The sequence below is a fragment of the Nicotiana attenuata genome, chromosome 6, assembly GCF_001879085.1.
Source record: "Nicotiana attenuata strain UT chromosome 6, NIATTr2, whole genome shotgun sequence".
Classification (NCBI taxonomy): domain Eukaryota; kingdom Viridiplantae; phylum Streptophyta; class Magnoliopsida; order Solanales; family Solanaceae; genus Nicotiana; species Nicotiana attenuata.
Genome location: NC_031994.1, coordinates 48,968,573 through 48,989,126, shown reverse-complemented (window position 1 = coordinate 48,989,126; position 20,554 = coordinate 48,968,573). Strand labels below are relative to the sequence as shown.

The 20,554-nt window shown below is 36.1% G+C and overlaps 1 protein-coding gene across 1 annotated transcript; it reads left to right on the top strand.

Annotated features, from left to right (window-relative positions):
- On the top strand, window positions 14,904-20,360 carry LOC109226976 (F-box protein At3g07870-like). Its single transcript, XM_019391946.1, has 2 exons — window positions 14,904-16,219; window positions 19,826-20,360. Exons 1-2 carry the CDS (start codon window positions 15,890-15,892, stop codon window positions 19,835-19,837), a joined length of 342 nt encoding a protein of 113 aa, XP_019247491.1. The 5' UTR covers window positions 14,904-15,889; the 3' UTR covers window positions 19,838-20,360.

Below are 20,554 nucleotides of genomic sequence, written 5' to 3'. Positions count from 1 at the left end.
CCTCGGCATTTCTTGTGCATGCTTTACTTAGTATTTTCCTGTGGACTTAACTTCGTGTAAGCCTTGAAATGTAAATGGTTAACTATGATATTATCTGGAAAAAGGAACTATTATTTCATGCCATGAAATGCTAATTATTTGTATTATCCATGCTTAGTGTAAATCCTTTCTCATATTACTTGACCCTAGTAAGTATCAAGCTGACCTCTCGTCTTTACTTCTTCGAGATTAGACGGGATACTTACTGGGTACATATTGTTTATGTACTCATACTACACTTCTGTACTTAATTGTACAGGATCTGAGGTAGGTATCTCTGGCTATCAGTCTGGGGCGCATCCCTGAGCAGATTTCGAGACTTCTACGGTGAGCTGCTTCCTTTCCTGTGTCGTTCAGCAGCTTGATGGAGTCTCTCTTATTTATTTTTGATGTCTATTCTATTTCGGACAGTGGGATAGATTGATTCTTTTGTATATTCTACTAGTTGCCCACAACTTTTGATACCAGGTCTTGGCACACACATGAGTAGACTATTATTTTGGGGCTGTATGATTATTTTTGGCACATTACTGATCATTTCTGGTTTTAACTTTAACTTAAGGAATTGCTGCACTTATTATTTTGGTGAAAGAAAAATGAGAACTTAACTGTATTTCCGCGTTGGCTTGCCGGAAAATGGTGTTGGGCGCCATCACGATCTATTATGGAAATTGGATCGTGACATTACTTGACTTTAAATCTCAAATTTGCAAAAGGCTTGCCAAAACGATAGCAAGGAAAACTGAAACAAAAGCTTTAATTTTTAAGATGTGGTACAAATCCTAATGAAGCCAATAAGCAAGAGTTGTAGGCCTGCAGATATTACATTTGGACTTTATATTTATATTCTTGTACATTCATTTCGAAATTTTGCAATGTGGAAAAATAATGGTTAATGTGACCTTTCACGATGCGAATTCGGATTAGTCAGAGCCTCAATTTAGCTATCGAACACCACGATAGTAATAGCACAAACTAGCTATTTTTTAATCATGTTATTAAATAATAGTAACTGTCATATAGAGTTTCAAATTTTGACAAGTAAAACTCCATCGAAAATTTTGTCCAACGCCGAATGGGAAACAAAAAATGTTTTTCAACGACAGAAAATAATGAATATTTTAACAAGAAAGATCAGTATAAAACAGAATACTTTCACCTAGCTACGTTTGAAATCTTATGCTTAAAATGATTAAAAATTAAAAGTCCCTGTAAAGTTTATGCTCTGAACAGTAAATGCAGGGTGGCATTTGATAACATCTACTATTGATAATATTCAAATTATCCAATCCATTAATCAATTTTTTAAGCTTCAAATATATTGATCATTTTAGTTCTTTTCGCTCTATTCAGATCTTTTCTCGAAAATATGATAAGGATCATAATTAAATTGTTTTTATATGTATGAAGATAGTTAATCAATGACTTCTACTATTGTTTTAGTTGTGATAGAAATCAAGATATCACAATTTGTATCATAATGTTATTAGTTGGCTCTTTCGTTAAAATTGTTAATTATATATGAAGTCAACCTTTTCTATAACAGTCTCGTTTATTTTGATATTTTTTGGCTTTTATAGTAAATGGCTATGATACACCTATAACAACATATGACATTTAAATATTTTTTAGTTGTCATAGATTAAAATTATCCAGAAATCAATAATTTTTCCTTTTTTAATGTTACATATAAAAAATAAGACAATTATTCAAATTTAAAATCTCAAAAGATATGCATGGTTCACTAGTTAAATATCTAAGAAAGCTAATATATTATTAATAAATTCAGAACTAAAAGTATAGAGATTTAAACTCCAAGACAGACATTTTAAAGCTACCTAAAAAATATTTTTTTAAAGATTGATGGAAGAACTTTGCAATTGTAGTTGTTTCGTAGATTTCATTCTCTTACTAGCGATATGACGATTGAATTGGCAAAGATTTCTGTCCAAATTTTCAAGAGAAAGGTATCCAATAGCTTTCCCTGTAAGACTATCTAAGAGCTTAACACTTAAATTTTTTATCTAAATATTTTTTTTAAATTTATCCAACGGAAAAGATATCATGTGCAAATCTTCAAATCTTATATCATATGCAAGATAGAAACTTTGTTTAATTGAAAAGATTGGCGCATATTTTTAGAATTATTATTTATAGTTATCTTAAGATTCTACATGGTTGTTATAGAGGGGTAATTTTAAAAGCGTTATGTTATAAATATGATTGTTGATGTTATAGGTAAAAAGTTATTATAGAGAGGTAAAATATAACTAAAAAGATCGGTTCTGTGGAATACTTGACTTTTATAGTGAATGATTGTTGTATATAGATGCTGTTATACGGAGATCTGATATATAACAAATATTGATGCCTGTGTTACGGTAACCCAAGACTCCATGGTCCATGCCAAGTCTTGTCAGCATCATAAGAGTGGCTAAATATTATTTTTAAATTCCTAAACAGCGTAATACTCGTAAATTAGAAAGTTCGATGCAATTACTTAAAATCGTATAGGATGACATATCATGATATATTTTATTTGGTGGCGATATTGTGCTAATTGACGAAAATCAGTGACGATCGATCAAAAACTTGAAATGTGGAGAAGCAAAATAAAAAAATAAAGATTCTAAAATAGATAGAAGTAGATTGAATATATGCATTACAATTTTAACCAATTAATATTTCTCAAAAAAATACTTACGTCCAAATACTAAGGCTTTTACAATTTTGGATTATTTGATATTAATTTATTTGATTAAATCGGATCAGTTTATATATTAGAAAAAAGTATTGGCGGGAATAATATTTGGAAAAAATACCCCTAGTTAAAACACAGAATATTAATGGATCAATCGGAATTAAATCCTTCTTGATATCTGAAAAAAGTCAAATATTATGGACCACAAAAAAAAGTCAAAAAATTACTTAAAGTTGATCGGCTTTTTCTTTGGTTACTTACCTTGTTGTATAGCCTATATGGCAGCTAGGGATAGGTCACCATATAACTATTAAGGGTTTCGGAACTGTTCATTCCCATTACCTCATCGGATAAGAAACGTATATATAAAAATTGGTCGAGTGCCCTCATCGTTAAAATCTTTGGGAGGAGAATAGGCTATCAATTTCTCCAGAAAAAAGTCCATGCAATATGGAAGCCAACAGAAAACCTTTCTCTAATAGATTTAGGTTGTGACTACTATTTAATAAAGTTTACCAAAGAGGAAAACTATAACAAAGCCCTTCATGAAGGGCCATGGTTCATAGGGAACCAATTTCTCACGGTTAGAAAATGGGAACCCAGATTCGTAGCATCAAAAGCAGCCTTAACCTACTCAGCTATATGGGCAAGGCTTCCGGAGCTACCTACGGAATTTTACGACTATGAGATCCTTCAAAAAATTGGTCAGAAGTTGGGACAACTAATACGTATCGACGCAACCACCAAATCCGCCTTAAGGGGTAAGTATGCTCGACTTAGTGTCATGGTACCCATAGAACAACCCCTTAAAACCTTCATTGTGACTGGAAAACATATACAACAAATTTGTTACGAAGGTTTTAATCTACTATGCACGAATTGTGGCAGACTTGGTCACAGTGTGAGTAACTGCCCTCACCAAGCACAAAAACCAGCAGAGGAACAAGCTAGCTCGTCCACTTCCATGGCTAAACCTCACATGGTGGATACACTTACCCAAAAAATAGACCAATGGACTATAGTATCACACCAAAAGAAAAACAAAAAACAAGATAAAAACCCTACCAGGAATGACCTTGATACCCATAAGACAATGACTAACCAAAAGAAAATTATAACCAATACTCAAAAATGGCAAAAAGCTGAAACCAAAGTAGAAGAGAAGCCACAAAGTGGGGACGAAGAGAGTAAAAAGCCGCTGGACAATAGCAAGAAGGGAGGTAACAGTACTATAACTCTTATTACCCAACAACAAAAAGTGATGAGTATAGTACCTGGTAACCTTACCAATCCAAACCTCACCAAAAACTCATTCTCTTGTCTTTACCCTAAGGATATTGTCACAAACAGCATAGAAGACATAAGTTCCCCTCATAACTCACAAAATCCCTTAGGCAATAACTCCCATATCACTTCAACTCCTACCTCCTACCCCTTAGACGCTTACTCTGGACCGACGGCACATCACTCCCCATCCCAAGCCATGGACTTAGACCTAAAGAGACCTACAAAAAGCTCAACACCCTCATTAATGCATAACTTAGGTAGCACACAATCCTTAGCCCCCATTCTGCCCATGAAAGATACCAATCTCACACAATAAATCCCTAGTACTAATCAAACTCAACCCTTGTCAAACTCAAGTCAAACCATCATTAATGTACAAGACACCCTAAACCCTAGGAAGGACAAGTCACTAGTACCACAAAATGTACCTCACACTCCCTTATTAGACCAATACCAAACGGATCGCTTCACTGAGGAACTCAAAGCAAAAATATCCCACAATCTTAGCAAGAACAACCTGAACAATGCCAAGACTTCCCCTCAACCAAAACAGGAGACATCAAAGGCTAAGGAGGAATGTATGGACAAGACCACAAACCCCTCCACAACCCCAAACACCACTCATCTTCACCACAAGGCCAATTTAACCAAACCATACCCCCCAATCATGGTTGGAATGGGGCCTCATGGGTCATGCACTAAACATAAATCTCCAGCTAGAAGGGAGGGATCTCATAATACAAATAGGGGATCCCTCATACTTGGCTCAAATTGTGACGGAAGGAATGCAAATTGGCATGAACAATGTGATGATGAGACCATGGTTGAGTCTCCAACAGCCCATGCTCATGAATATGGGCCCCCACCCCTCACCTTGGAGCTCCCATGCAGTACACCAACACCACACACCCATGCACCACCCAAACCTACCCATTTACCCTCCCCATGCAAACCCTCAAACCTCATTCCCCTACATGGTTGCTGCCCAAACACAGCCACTATCACAGCCCAACAACAACACACCCTCAACCCCACTGCCCAGGACATCACCCCGCTCCACCCTTCAAACATCGAACCAAACTCAAACACCATCTCCAACCCCACAAAACCAGATTTCGAACGTGATGGAAGAGGAGGGAGAAGAGGAAGAAATGCCAACGGAAAGAATAGTGGAGCACGGAGTGTTAAGATACCCAAAAACAATGGCATTCCAAGCAAGAAGAGAAAAAAGATTCATCTTAAGTTGCCCGGTGGATTTGAGGAAATGCTCAATTTCCATAAGGAAGGTGAACCCACCGAGCATCTACCAACATGCGGTGGTGTTAGTACCAACAATATTCTCCCATTGTTGGACGCAACAGGAAATGATGAGGAACGAAGATAACTCCTCGGGCAGCCAGGGAAGGGGTGTATCAACTAGAAACATTAGCATGAATATGATTATTTGGAACTGTCGTGGAGCAAATGGAGCAGAATTTAGGAGAGCTTTTAGAGCTATGCTTGATTATCATCGTCCTAGTTTGGTCGCGCTGCTAGAAACAAAAATGGAGGATCACCATACTTTGGTCCAGGATTTCGGCTACACCAGCTCAATTCAAATGCCGGCCAATGGAAATTCAGGAGGTATTGTACTCATGTGGAACAATGGAGATACAATGGTGGATCAAATTGGAGGAACGGACCAAGAGATACACGCCATGGTAAAGGTACGAAACTCAACAAAAAAATGGTTATGCTCTATTATATATGCTAGTAACCTTATGGAAGAAAGATTAATACTGTGGAAAAATTTAAAAATAGTAGCAAAAAATTTTAAGGGTCCTTGGCTAGTTGCGGGAGACTTTAATGAAGTCACCTGTGCATCGGAAAAATTTGGAGGACCGCCTATTAATTACAGTAGAATATCCAAAATTTTAGATTGTATGAACAATTGTGGTCTAGTAGACCTAGGTTTTAAAGGGCAAAGATTCACTTGGACTAATAAGAGCAAAAATTGCAAAAACATTATCATGGAAAGGCTTGATAGATGTATCGCAAATACTGAATGGCTAGAGCTATTTCAAGACGCAAATATCAAGCATTTAACTAGAAGCCATTCTGACCATTGCCCTATCATGTTAGAATTTTCCAAAAGGTTCCCTACTAATAATAATATATTTAGATTAGAAACTATGTGGCTATCTCACCCCACGTTTAGGGCTCTAGTGGATAACTCTTGGTCGAACCAACCTAATATCTCAATAGCTATAGAGAAATTTAGTCTGAATGCTATAGAATGGAACAAAACTACTTTCGGCAATATTTTTTTAAAAAAAAGTACCCTATTAGCTAGACTAAATGGAATTCAGAATTCTCCAAACTATCCCCATAGCCAATTCCTAATAAACCTAGAAAACGATCTCCTGCATGAGTACAATAGCGTACTCAGACAAGAGGAGGAATTCTGGAAACTCAAATCCAGGATCCAATGGATCCAGGATGGGGATGCAAACACAAAATTTTTCCACATCACCACAATGCAAAGAAGAAGGAAAAACAGGATTATTTGTTTAAGAGACGAAGCTGGAAATTGGATTCAAGAACAAAAACCCATCAAGGAACATATTATTGAATTCTATAAAAAGCTCTACACCACAAACCACAACCAATCCTTGCTCAAAAACAATCACCTCTCCTACAGCTCTACTATTAAGGACCAGGACCATATCTCCCTTAGTAGTATCCCCTCTATAGAAGAAATTAGGAGGGCACTAGATTCCTTCAAACCTTATAAATCGCCAGGGCCGGATGGACTCCATCCGATTCTGTACCAAAAGTTTTGGAAAGAAACCAGCAATCTTCTCATAAAATTCTGCCAGGATTCCTTCTCAGAGAAAAGAATGCTTAAAAGTATGAATAATACACTAGTATGCCTAATCCCTAAAAGCGAAAATGCAGAAACCATTAGGCAATACAGACCCATAAGCCTTTGTAACACTGCTTACAAAGTTGTCACTAAGATTATAATAAGCCGCATCAAAACACTACTGCCCACCCTTATCCACCCTACCCAAACTAGCTTCATAAAAGGAAGAAGGGCTGCGGATAATGCTCTAATCATCAATGAGTTCTTCATCATTTCAAGAACTCCAAAGGGAAAAAACCAAAAATGATGATTAAAATAGATTTGGAAAAAGCATTCGACAAAATAGAATGGTCCTTCGTTAGATTTTCTCTAGCCTCCCTTAACTTCCCTCCAGACCTTATAAAACTCATTATGTCCTGTATCTCTACTACCTCAACTGCTATCCTGATTAACGGATCTAGAACGGAGTTCTTTGAACCATCTAGGGGAATCAGACAAGGGGACCCCCTATCACCATACATCTTTATCATATGCATGGAGATGTTTTCCAGGTTAATTGACCACGAGATTGACTGCTGCCGATGGACCCCAATAAAAATTAGCCCAACAGGCCCGGAACTCTCACATCTCTTCTTCGCGGATGATCTCATTCTCCTAGCTGAAGCCAACCAAAAAACCTACAGCTCTATCATTGACACTATCACTAAATTCTGTAATGCTTCGGGCTAATCAATAAATTTGAGAAATCAAAAATTGTGTTCTCCAAGAATACTCCTATAAGCAAAAAAAGCCACATCAGCAGTTGCTTCTCTATGAATTACACTGATAACTTTGGGAAATACCTAGGCTTCCCTATGCCTAACACTAATCCCACAAAAAAAGACTTCCAGTCTATCCTGGATAAACTCAATAATAGACTAACAGGCTGGAAAACTAAATTCCTTAATATAGCGGGTAGGACAACCCTCATAAAAGCCACCCTAGCCGCAATTCCAAACTACGTCATGCAGATCTATGATCTCCCCAAAGCTATCCTAAATAAGATTGATGCAACACAACGTAACTTCCTCTGAGGTAGCACTGAGAATAAGAAAAAATGCCATCTAGTTAAATGGAGTATAGTCACAATGCCTAAGAAGCAAGGGGGTCTAGGAATACCTAATACCCATATGAAAAACTCCTCTTTCAATACAGCCTTAGCATGGAGATACAAAGAAGAGAAAGAAAACTTATGGGCCAAAATTATTCATAATAAATACAATCACAGAAAAAACACGAATACGGGCTCCCACACATGGAAGGTTATCAAGAAGGGTAGTGAAATTTGTAAAGCCAACACTAAATGGTTAATAGGGGATGGAAAAGATATTAATATTTGGCAAGACAATTGGATTAATCAATCAGGAACGCTTAGGGAATCCATCCAAGGCCCCGTTCAAGCTGGGGAACTTAACAAAAAACTGTCTTATCTCATTAAAAATGGAAGTTTTGACCTCACGAATCTATCATTTGATCTTCCCCCGGACATAGTCTCTAAAATAAACTGCACTTACATAAAACAAAATGGCCCCTTTAGGGATACATACACTTGGAATTCCAAAAATCACAACTGCTTTTCTATCAAAGCAGCATATGAAGCTGCCTCGGGATCCACGGGCACTACTAAGGACTTAGCCTGGATATGGAAAATAAACTCTTTAAATAAATTGAAATTCTTCCTGTGGACAATCTTCTGGGATAGACTACCCACTAAAGAATTGCTAAGAAAGAGAGGGATTTGCCACGAAGATACTTGTAATATTTGCAATAAAGAGACGGAGAATATAGAGCACATCCTCTTCCGATGCAACTACTCTAGGCAAATCTGGTATCAAATTAATTCAAAACATCCCTTTGACCTAAATCCCAAAGGAAAAGACTTCCTTCAAATCTGGCTTAAAAAGAAACTCCTGTCAAAAGAATCCTTTGACAAGTTCCTCCGTTGGTCAGACTTTCTCCCATTCCTCTTATGGCATATCTGGAACTTTAGGAATGGTATCCTCTTTGGTAAAAATATAACACCCATTAACAAAAGCCAACCCATCAACAGGGCCATCGAATTCCTTTACTTGGCAAAAAACAATCTTCTAAAACCTGTTAAAGATACCATTTATGTAAAATGGGAGCCTCCCAATCCAAATTTCTACAAGCTTAATATAGATGGAGCCTGTGCGGGTAACCCAGGAACGGGGGGAATAGGAGGAGTGTTTAGAGATGAGAGGGGGAATTGGATATTAGGTTTTAATATGGGATTAAGTTATGCCACCAATATCTACATGGAAGTTCTAGCCCTCCTTCACGGAGTCAAAATAGCACTAACAAAGAAACTCCTTCCACTAGTAATAGAGACGGACTGCATAGAGCTATTAAACCTTCTAAAATCTAACAACTGTCTCTATCAAAATTTAATTGATGACTGCAGGTACCTATTGCGGAGGGCGAATGATCCACAGCTGAAACACATCTATAGAGAGNGTACTTCTCATGCATTGCATTCATGTACATTAATCCATGATCAGATTCCGCTCTATATATATATATATATATATATATATATATATATATATATATATATATATATATATATATATATATATATATATATAGTCACTACTTCGCCGGGGTTAGGCTAGACACTTACCAGCACATGGGGTCGGTTGTGCTGATGCTACACTCTGTGCATTTTTGCACAGGTCTAGGTTTCGAGCAGCAGCAGCAGCAGCTTTAGTTCGGGAGCATATCTTCAGTCCGGAGAGACCCGAGGTAGCCTTGCAGGTGTCCGCAGGCCCGGCGTCTCCCTTCTATCCTTATATTAGACTGTCATCTCTTTGTATTTGGGATAAACAGATTTATGTTTCTTTCAGACCTTGTATTTAGTAAACTCTTAGCAGTTTGTGAGTAATGTGACATCAGTCTTGGGTAGAGGCTTAAATTGACTACTCCGTATTTTATTCAATTTCTATAATTAAGACTTCCGCTATTAATCAGTTTTGTTGTTTTATATTGTTGTCATAAATTGTTAAGAAGAATTATTTATTAATGGAAAAGTAATCAAAATGGCTTGCCTAGCTACTACGAGTAGGCGCCATCATGACCCCCGAGGATGGAAAATCCGGATCGTGACACTCTACTTGTCTTTAGTTTATTTACTTTACAGTCGTTATTTTATAACATTTTTTTAGTTATTTTGCATTTTCCACCCCAATGCATGGATCATTTTTTTTTTATTTGCACCAAATTCTCAATTATTTAACCCTTAATATATCCACTCATTTAAAAATATTATTTCATTTTATGTGTTTCAGTTTGAGATGAAGTTAAGTATTTTAAAAAGTTTTTTGAATTTTATGGATTTAAATTAAATGTGTATATGTTATATCAACAATACACTTATTATGTGGTCTTTAACTTCTGAACATGATATGTCATTCGAAGGAGTGTCACTAAATCTAAATAAGAAGTGAGCAACTATCGCAACATTAAGCAGGCGTTTGGACATAAGAAATGTAAAATTTAAAAAAAACTGAAAAGAAATTTCAAGTAAAAATGGTATTTGGTAATTAGAGTTGTGTTTGGACATGAATATAACGTTGTGTTGTTTTTGAAATTTTGTGAGTGATATGAGGGAAAATTTTGAAAAACAGCTTTTTGGAGTTTTTCAAATTTTTGAAAAATTCCAAAATTCATCTTCAAGTGAAAATTGAAAATTTTATGGACAAACACTGATTTCGAAAAAAATTAAAAAAATTTCGAAAAAAAGTGGAATTTTTTTTATGTCCAAACGAGCTCTAAGTAAATATGAATTGCACATGAGGAAACTATGCAAGCCTAAATAACAAGAACAACAACAATATATAATTGTACATTGTCTCTAGTGGATAACTCTTGGTCGAACCAACCTAATATCTCAATAGCTATAGAGAAATTTAGTCTGTATGCTATAGAATGGAACAAAACTACTTTCGGCAATATTTTTTTTAAAAAAAGTACCCTATTAGCTAGACTAAATGGAATTCAGAATTCTCCAAACTATCCCCATAGCCAATTCCTAATAAACCTAGAAAACGGTCTCCTGCATGAGTACAATAGCGTACTCAGACAAGAGGAGAAATTCTGGAAACTCAAATCCAGGATCCAATGGATCCAGGATGGGATGCAAACACAAAATTTTTCCACATCACCACAATGCAAAGAAGAAGGAAAAACAGGATTAGTTGTTTAAGAGACGAAGCTGGAAATTGGATTCAAGAACAAAAACCCATCAAGGAACTTATTATTGAATTCTATAAAAAGCTCTACACCACAAACCACAACCAATCCTTGCTCAAAAACAATCACCTCTCCTACAGCTCTACTATTAAGGACCAGGACCATATCTCCCTTAGTAGTATCCCCTCTATAGAAGAAATTAGGAGGGCACTAGATTCCTTCAAACCTTATAAATCGCCAGGGCCGGATGGACTCCATCCGATTCTGTACCAAAAGTTTTGGAAAGAAACCAGCAATCTTCTCATAAAATTCTGCCAGGATTCCTTCTCAGATAAAAGAATGCTTAATAGTATGAATAATACACTAGTATGCCTAATCCCTAAAAGCGAAAATGTAGAAACCATTAGGCAATACAGACCCATAAGCCTTTGTAACACTGCTTACAAAGTTGTCACTAAGATTATCATAAACCGCATCAAAACACTACTGCCCACCCTTATCCACCCTACCCAAACTAGCTTCATAAAAAGAAGAAAGGCTGCGGATAATGCTCTAATCATCAATGAAGTTCTTTATCATTTCAAGAACTCCAAAGGGAAAAAACCAAAAATGATGATTAAAATAGATTTGGAAAAAGCATTCGACAAAATAGAATGGTCCTTCGTCAGATTTTCTCTAGACTCCCTTAACTTCCCTCCAGACCTTATAAAACTCATTATGTCCTGTATCTCTACTACCTCAAATGCTATCCTGATTAACGGATCTAGAACGGAGTTCTTTGAACCATCTAGGGGAATCAGACAAGGGGACCCCCTATCACCATACATCTTTATCATATGCATGGAGATGTTTTCCAGGTTAATTGACCACGAGATTGACTGCTGCCGATGGACCCCAATAAAAATTAGCCCAAAAGGCCCGGAACTCTCACATCTCTTCTTCGCGGATGATCTCATTCTCCTAGCTGAAGCCAACCAAAAAACCTACAGCTCTATCATTGACACTATCACTAAATTCTGTAATGCTTCGGGCCAATCAATAAATTTTGAGAAATCAAAAATTGTGTTCTCCAAGAATACTCCTATAAGCAAAAAAAGCCACATCAGCAGTTGGTTCTCTATGAATTACACTGATAACTTTGGGAAATACCTAGGCTTCCCTATGCCTAACACTAACCCCACAAAAAAAGACTTCCAGTCTATCCTGGATAAACTCAATAATAGACTAACAGGCTGGAAAACTAAATTCCTTAATATAGCGGGTAGGACAACCCTCATAAAAGCCACCCTAGCCGCAATTCCAAACCACGTCATGCAGATCTATGATCTCCCCAAAGCTATCCTAAATAAGATTGATGCAACACAACGTAACTTCCTCTGAGGTAGCACTGAGAATAAGAAAAAATGCCATCTAGTTAAATGGAGTATAGTCACAATGCCTAAGAAGCAAGGGGGTCTAGGAATACCTAATACCCATATGAAAAACTCCTCTTTCAATACAGCCTTAGCATGGAGATACAAAGAAGAGAAAGAAAACTTATGGGCCAAAATTATTCATAATAAATACAATCACAGAAAAAACACGAATACGGGCTCCCACACATGGAAGGTTATCAAGAAGGGTAGTGAAATTTGTAAAGCCAACACTAAATGGTTAATAGGGGATGGAAAAGATATTAATATTTGGCAAGACAATTGGATTAATCAATCAGGAACGCTTAGGGAATCCATCCAAGGCCCCGTTCAAGCTGGGGAACTTAACAAAAAACTGTCTTATCTCATTAAAAATGGAAGTTTTGACCTCACGAATCTATCATTTGATCTTCCCCCGGACATAGTCTCTAAAATAAACTGCACTTACATAAAACAAAATGGCCCCTTTAGGGATACATACACTTGGAATTCCAAAAATCACAACTGCTTTTCTATCAAAGCAGCATATGAAGCTGCCTCGGGATCCACGGGCACTACTAAGGACTTAGCCTGGATATGGAAAATAAACTCTTTAAATAAATTGAAATTCTTCCTGTGGACAATCTTCTGGGATAGACTACCCACTAAAGAATTGCTAAGAAAGAGAGGGATTTGCCACGAAGATACTTGTAATATTTGCAATAAAGAGACGGAGAATATAGAGCACATCCTCTTCCGATGCAACTACTCTAGGCAAATCTGGTATCAAATTAATTCAAAACATCCCTTTGACCTAAATCCCAAAGGAAAAGACTTGCTTCAAATCTGGCTTAAAAAGAAACTCCTGTCAAAAGAATCCTTTGACAAGTTCCTCCGTTGGTCAGACTTTCTCCCATTCCTCTTATGGCATATCTGGAATTTTAGGAATGGTATCCTCTTTGGTAAAAATATAACACCCATTAACAAAAGCCAACCCATCAACAGGGCCATCGAATTCCTTTACTTGGCAAAAAACAATCTTCTAAAACCTGTTAAAGATACCATTTATGTAAAATGGGAACCTCACAATCCAAATTTCTACAAGCTTAATATAGATGGAGCCTGTACGGGTAACCCAGGAACGGGGGAAATAGGAGGAGTGTTTAGAGATGAGAGGGGGAATTGGATATTAGGTTTTAATATGGGATTAAATTATGCCACCAATATCTACATGGAAGTTCTAGCCCTCCTTCACGGAGTCAAAATAGCACTAACAAAGAAACTCCTTCCACTAGTAATAGAGACGGACTGCATAGAGCTATTAAACCTTCTAAAATCTAACAACTGTCTCTATCAAAATTTAATTGATGACTGCAGGTACCTATTGCGGAGGGCGAATGATCCACAGCTGAAACACATCTATAGAGAGGCTAATGGAGTAGCGGACCTATTAGCTAAAAATGGATGCAGCCTGGACACTTTTTGTAACTTGCAAGTTTTTGATGTACCGCCTATCTTTACTTTTCATGCACTAAAAAGAGTCAGTCTTGGCACTATGTGGCCTAGACTGAGTTCTTGTTGTAATAACTCTTAGCGTTTATTGAATAAATCTTTTATTACCAAAAAAAAAAAATTAAGGGTTTGGGTATATATTATATTTATTGTTAGCATGTTATTCTCCCTTATTAATTATTCTATTTAATCTAAGTTTCCATTACAATTGAATTTCGAAAAAAAGTTACAAAAGCAGTTCAAACTCCACACTAAAATTCTTGGAGCTTTGAACTATGGCAGTTCAAGCTGCATTTAATTTCTTCTTATAGTTAGAATTGGCATAGTTTGAAATAATATTAATGGATCAATCGGAATTAATTAATTAAATTATATATATATATAGACACACACACTAAAAGTATAAATTTTAAAATAGGTATCTTGCGTGATATAAGTACATATTCAATCATGATACCTCTTTTGAACTTCATAGAGTTTCAACATAATGATTGTGTCCTCAGTTCAAATAAGATTTACTATATGAAGAATATTTCTATAAGTGAAACTCCTAGACTGTATTTTGACGTTCAAAATTTTCATGAAGTTTCAACCGTGTCAGCTCTACCTCCAGTAACATTTCATGTAGTCCCTGTATTCTAAGTTGCCCAGAGTATGATAAATTTTTCAAAAGGTTTCTGTGTTTTCATCCAGGTGTATAATTATCCTTATGATGTTTCCATTCTTCTTCCTTCGTCCCAATTTGTGTGGTACCATTTGACTTGGCACGAAAAGAATTTTTTTGAAATTTGTGGTCTAAAACAAGCTAGCCATAGATATTTGTATGCCTATAAATTATCTTATTAAGAGTTGTATATTCTTTTGGACGGCTAAACTTATCTACAATTCAGTCACTTTTTGAACTGCTAATAATCAAGCTTTTGCCGATGTTTCAAAACCAATTAAACTTTAGCTACTTCTTGTTCTGACCCAATTTATTTATTGAATTAGTGTAATCATCGATGTGGATAAGTTTAGCCGTCCAAAAGAATATAGTACTACTTTCTTTGTGAAATTAAGTAGTACAACAAGAGTTCCTAAATTTCAACGCCTCCTAGTTTGTTTTCTCAGCACATCTTCCTCCATTTCCAAGCCCTTCTACTTAATCTTTCTTTGCCCATTTTTCTGTGTCAATGGATATACAAACCAAGAAATTGAAGTGTCAATCTGAACAAACTCACCCCAGATATGGATTTAATTCCCTACCTCAAGAAATTGTCCTTGACATAGTTTTCAGGCTCCCAATAACATCTTCAGTCCAATTCAAGTTTGCTTGCAAGTTTTTTTACAACTTGTTACGTGATTCAGAGCTTGTGAATTTGCACCTGTCTCGTGCGGTAAAGAACAATCCTTGCATTATTTTTCACGCGGATTATCCTTTAAGGAATCAGCTCTACTTTCTTGAATTTTCTGATTATGATAAGGAAGAGGTTGTCAGGAAAATCAGCATCCCTTTTGCTAACTCTGTGCCTGAATTTAGAGTGGTTGGATCATGTCATGGGTTATTGTGCATATGTCATTCTATGTTTAGTAATGAAATTTATGTGTGTAATCCTTTTACAAGGGACTACAAAGAGCTGTATAAATCAGTAGAAATTTGAGGTGCAAAAAGTGTTTCTTGGATTTGGTTTTCATCCTATTACCAAAGAGTACAAGGTGATCAAGATCATAAATTATGCAAATATGTATAATCATGTCTCTTGGCGCTATCGTAGATATCGACCTCCTTACTTTGGTAAATCAGATGTTCAACTTCAAGTATTTAGTCTTGGTAGCAACAGGTGAAGTGTTGGGGAAGTTGTTTATGATCCAAGTTCTCAAGGAGTTATGCTAAACGGGAAGATGCGTTGGTTGACTCAATTTGGTAAGTATAATGGGCGTCGTGATAGGCTTATCGCTTCCTTTGATTTAGATAAGGAGGTATTTGCTGTAGTTCCAAAGGTTGATTTTGTTGCCAAGCCAAGAATTCACAAGTTTCATCTAGCAGTTCTTGGAGATTGTCTTGTCGTTGCTCTAACTTTACCTCGCCAAAATGGTGGAGGAATAGAAATTTGGGTAATGAAGGAATACAATGTGAAAGAATCATGGGTGAAGGAGTTCATAATTGGAGCTTATACACCAACTCCAAACTCTGCCACTCGAAATTTGCAACCATTGGTAAAAGTTCTATACCTTTTGAAGAATGGACAGCTATTTTTTGGTTTCATTGCTCCTAAAAATGGTATTTTTAGGACTCTAAAATTTAAGGGAATGCCTAATTTGTTTCAGACGTGTGTTCTTGTGGGTTGCCTTAATTCGATTGATATCCCACCTGCTGATTGAACTACAAATAATTTGTCATATATGTTTAAGCATATATTAGTTGCATGTGTCCTTTTAAAGTCATTTCCCTTTGTTTTTCATTCTTAGTACGTTGTTGCTTTGTTATGTAGAATAGTTATGTGTAACATACAGAAGATGATTTGGATTTTCAATGCATGTTTAAAGATAATGTAATCTTCTGAATCAATTAACAAGACTTAGAGTCATCTTTGTTTTATGAATTGTGACTTATAACATCAAACTATAGGTCATTTATGCTTAACTACAGCTACAGGCAAATGTTTAGATGTTTAACAGTCCTTTTCTTGATCTCATGCTAGTTGTTGTTTTAGTTGGATAAGCCAATTCCAAAGATTTACAAAAATAGAAAACATTGTTGCTCAATCGCTAACTAGTTGGGGTCAGCTATATGAATCATCTATATTTATTATACTCATCTGGGTTGAAACTAGGGATACTCTAAATCTTGTACCTAACGTACTATCTCTTGCCGATAACTTTAGTCAAAAGCTAATTGACATGCCCAATTATGCACATCAACATTACCAAGTCCATAGACCCCAAATTATTATCACTATTCATCAATATGTCCACCGGATTAGATAAGATCGTGTATGAAATTATATATCCAATTATAATATATTTGGGACTGAGGCATTTTCGTTGCCTTCATTTTAGAAGTAACAACAGGTTTCCGCATCTTCATATTCTCTGAATCCGTGAAAGGATGTTAAATGGCGTAAAACTTTAGTGTCAAATCACTAAATCATTGTTCGAACTAAAAAAATTAAGTAGAAATTATCAACACTCAGAATGATTTTAATACAAATCAGGCTATCTATCAATCCATTTGAAAATAGCACGCTCATCTCGCTTTTCGTTCATTTTCGCCAGGAAAACATAGCCGCCATAATAAGAAGCAGGCGAAGCAGCTAGAAGTACTCGCTTCACGCCCTTGAATTATTATTCACGAATGAAATGGGAAAGCCAACAGAAAGATTCGATTTTGACTTTGTAGAGCCGGTTCTGTTGTTGCCTGCGTGTAGGGCCGTCCCCCACTCTCGTCCTATAATGATGAATCATTACCTTTCAATTTCATCCCAAAATAAGAATTCCAAGCTTCAAATATTGAAAAATCATGGTGTTCTTGGTGGTGAAAAAGCCTATTTTTTGTGATAAATTTAAAAATGGTGACAATATTTAAAGACCAGTCCTTTATGAGGACAACCGATGCAATTTTGTGAAGGTCCTATGGTTAAAACTTTCTAACCGCATGAGGTCATTGGGCCAATATTATCTAAATCAGAATTTTTTTTTTCTTAGCCTCTGCATTAGTAATTCACCTCCAGGGGCGGCCCGACCAATTTTGTGGCCTAAAGCCAAACTATATGAGGGGCCTTAATTTTTTAATTCTTTTTATTATTATTTATTTGAAATCTATTTCTTAGCTTTTCTAATTAGATACAAAGTTATAAATAACTCTCTTACAAACAATAACTCCTAATAAGTATTTCTCAATTGACAATATAACTAATCCTTTTAACTTTTCTTGTGACATTTTTGTTCTTAAGTAAGATTTTGTCAATTTTAATTTTGAAAACTTCTCTCCGCTGAAGTAACGGTAACATGAGTTATTAAAATTATTCCATAAGCAATTTAGGCATTTGAAAAAGAATTAAATCTTTTTATTTGATTAAGTGTATCAGTTAAACTGTTATCTTCTAATTGTACTATTTTCATATGCTTCAAATTGTTAAATATATTTTGAAGTGAAAAAATAACCTTGTCTATTATATATAAAAGTAATCAACTCTAAAGAACTTTTCGAAAGATTTTCAGATTTCATTATCAACATTGCACATTACTCCTATATATCACACGTTTCTTGTGAAATTCGGATTCGATATTCATTTCAAGTGCAATTTCCTTGGTAGAAATCATTGCAGTTGCAAATCATTCTTCTCTATATTTGTTAAAGAAAGAAATCAAACATTTTCACTTTAGAGAACTCTTTTTAAACTTATACATACTATTAGGTGTAACAAAAAATGGGGCCCCCACAAATATGAGGCCTAAAGCGGTTGCTTTACTTGTTTTATGGAAAGGCCGCCCCTGTTCAGCTCTAATCTTTTAGGTATGACAAGTTAACATTCTGACAAGACTTGAAGTAGAGTATATTTGTGGACATTTAAAAATTTATAGTCGGATTTTAATTCATAAGAGATTTGGATTGTATTTTAGGTTTAATACATACTAGTTCAAATAAATATTTAAGAAAAAACTCAAATATACTGACAACTTAAAGCCAATGGTCCGTTTACAACTAATACATCTTTATTTAGATACATCTCTATTTAAATACTAAAAAGAGCAACTCAAGAGTCTTGTGCAAATAAGGGGGACAATAGCACCAGTAGTGTTGCCTCTATGTCTTTGCTATATAATCACTCCTTTGTGCCTCACATTGCCCTTATGGCAGCCTCATGTAGAGGAATCATGGGGTAGCTACCGGCAAAGTCTCATGAGGGCATATGATCTCATAGCCATTTGGATATCTTTCCAAAGGCATACGACAAGAGCAACAGAAATTGGGCTAAACCTTACCTTACTAATCCTATTGAGGCATAGAAAAAGCCTACCTACTAACCAGCATGTAAAAAGAAAGAACTAGCTAAAACTAGATATTCTATGATCATCGCAGAGTTTATCTACTCTGTGATGATATTACATAAAACTATGCTAATGTGATGGTAGAATAAGAATATGTAGAAATAACAGTGATGTCCTCTCTTCTCTAATTTTGTGAAGTCTTCAACTTATAGACGCTTGTCTTCATCCTCTACCCTCTTCAAAATGTCTTCAAATTTCATGCTTTCTTCTTTGAACGAGTGGACTTTGTTGACGTAGTTGGATAAACCTGTTTTTGTTTGGCAACTCTCATTGGGAGTCGCCTTATGTTCACATCTTCACTCATCTTGCCGTCCCAACTTTTTTCTCTTGTGTGTGTCTTCTTCCTTTTATCGCTATACATAGGTGATAAGTCACCTTTCCTTGCTGCCTCTGCTCGACATTTACTTAGAATTTCATCTTCCTCTCCCTCTTCATATATATCTCTGCCCAGTTTCACCGGATTGACCATGTCCTGCTCAAAACCTTGCGTCATCAAGGCCTTTGTATCATGAACATTTGCCAAGGTTGTGTTGTTTTGCTTCAGCTCCATGTCTTTCACCTTCTTTCTGGTTTTACTCACCTGTCCAGTGCTCAAAGCAGTTTGATTTAACAAAATTGCAGGTTTAGAAATTACCATTTCATCCAGAAGTTTTCTTTCCTCCACACTGATCGCTGAAACTCTTGTAACCTGCTGTTGTTGTACATCTTCTGAATTGTTTACATTAAGTTGCTGTTGTCCATGACTTGATAATGTTACTGCATATTGATCAGCCCCACAAATAGCAGCTGAATTGGTCGTTAAAATCTGCTGCTGCCCAGTCGACATTGCTCCAGACTTGTTTGCAAACTGCTGCTGCCCAATCGACTTTGCTCCAGGATTGCTTGCATTCAACTGCTGCTCAGTGTTTGCGTTCAACTGCTGCTGCTGCTGTCCAGGTAGATTTATTACTGGAAGACTAGCAGTTGTACTGCTCGACAAGATCTGCTACTGCCCAAGCTGATTTGCTACTGAAAATTCTTGCAAAGTTGTTCCAGGTGTCTTATCTTGCTGCCTAGTCTTAGGAATAAAATCAGGAGCTTTAGCATTAAGCTTGCTTCCTGATCCTAACTTAGAAGAACTTCCTTTTTTTGGAAATGATAGAGAACCTACTGATAACATCTCCTCATCACCACTACACCTCTCACCTTCATCAGTAGAATCCTCCGCAAAATCAACTCCACAGTCTTCTTCCTCTGTGGTTCTTTTTTGCTTTTTATTATTAATAAAACTAGCCCTAGGCACCTGCCTAGTGGATTTGCTTAAAAAAAAAAAAAAAGTCTTGTGCACAACTTACAACATAGGCACTAAATGCATTACAAGATCCTAAAAGATTAGTCTTGAAAAAACTAGTAAAAGACATTTGGAGAAATGAAAAGTTATCAACTATTATCAAGATTTTCCAAATAAATGCAGTAATACTAACAGACATTCAAAGAACAAACCCTTTAGCTTATCGACTA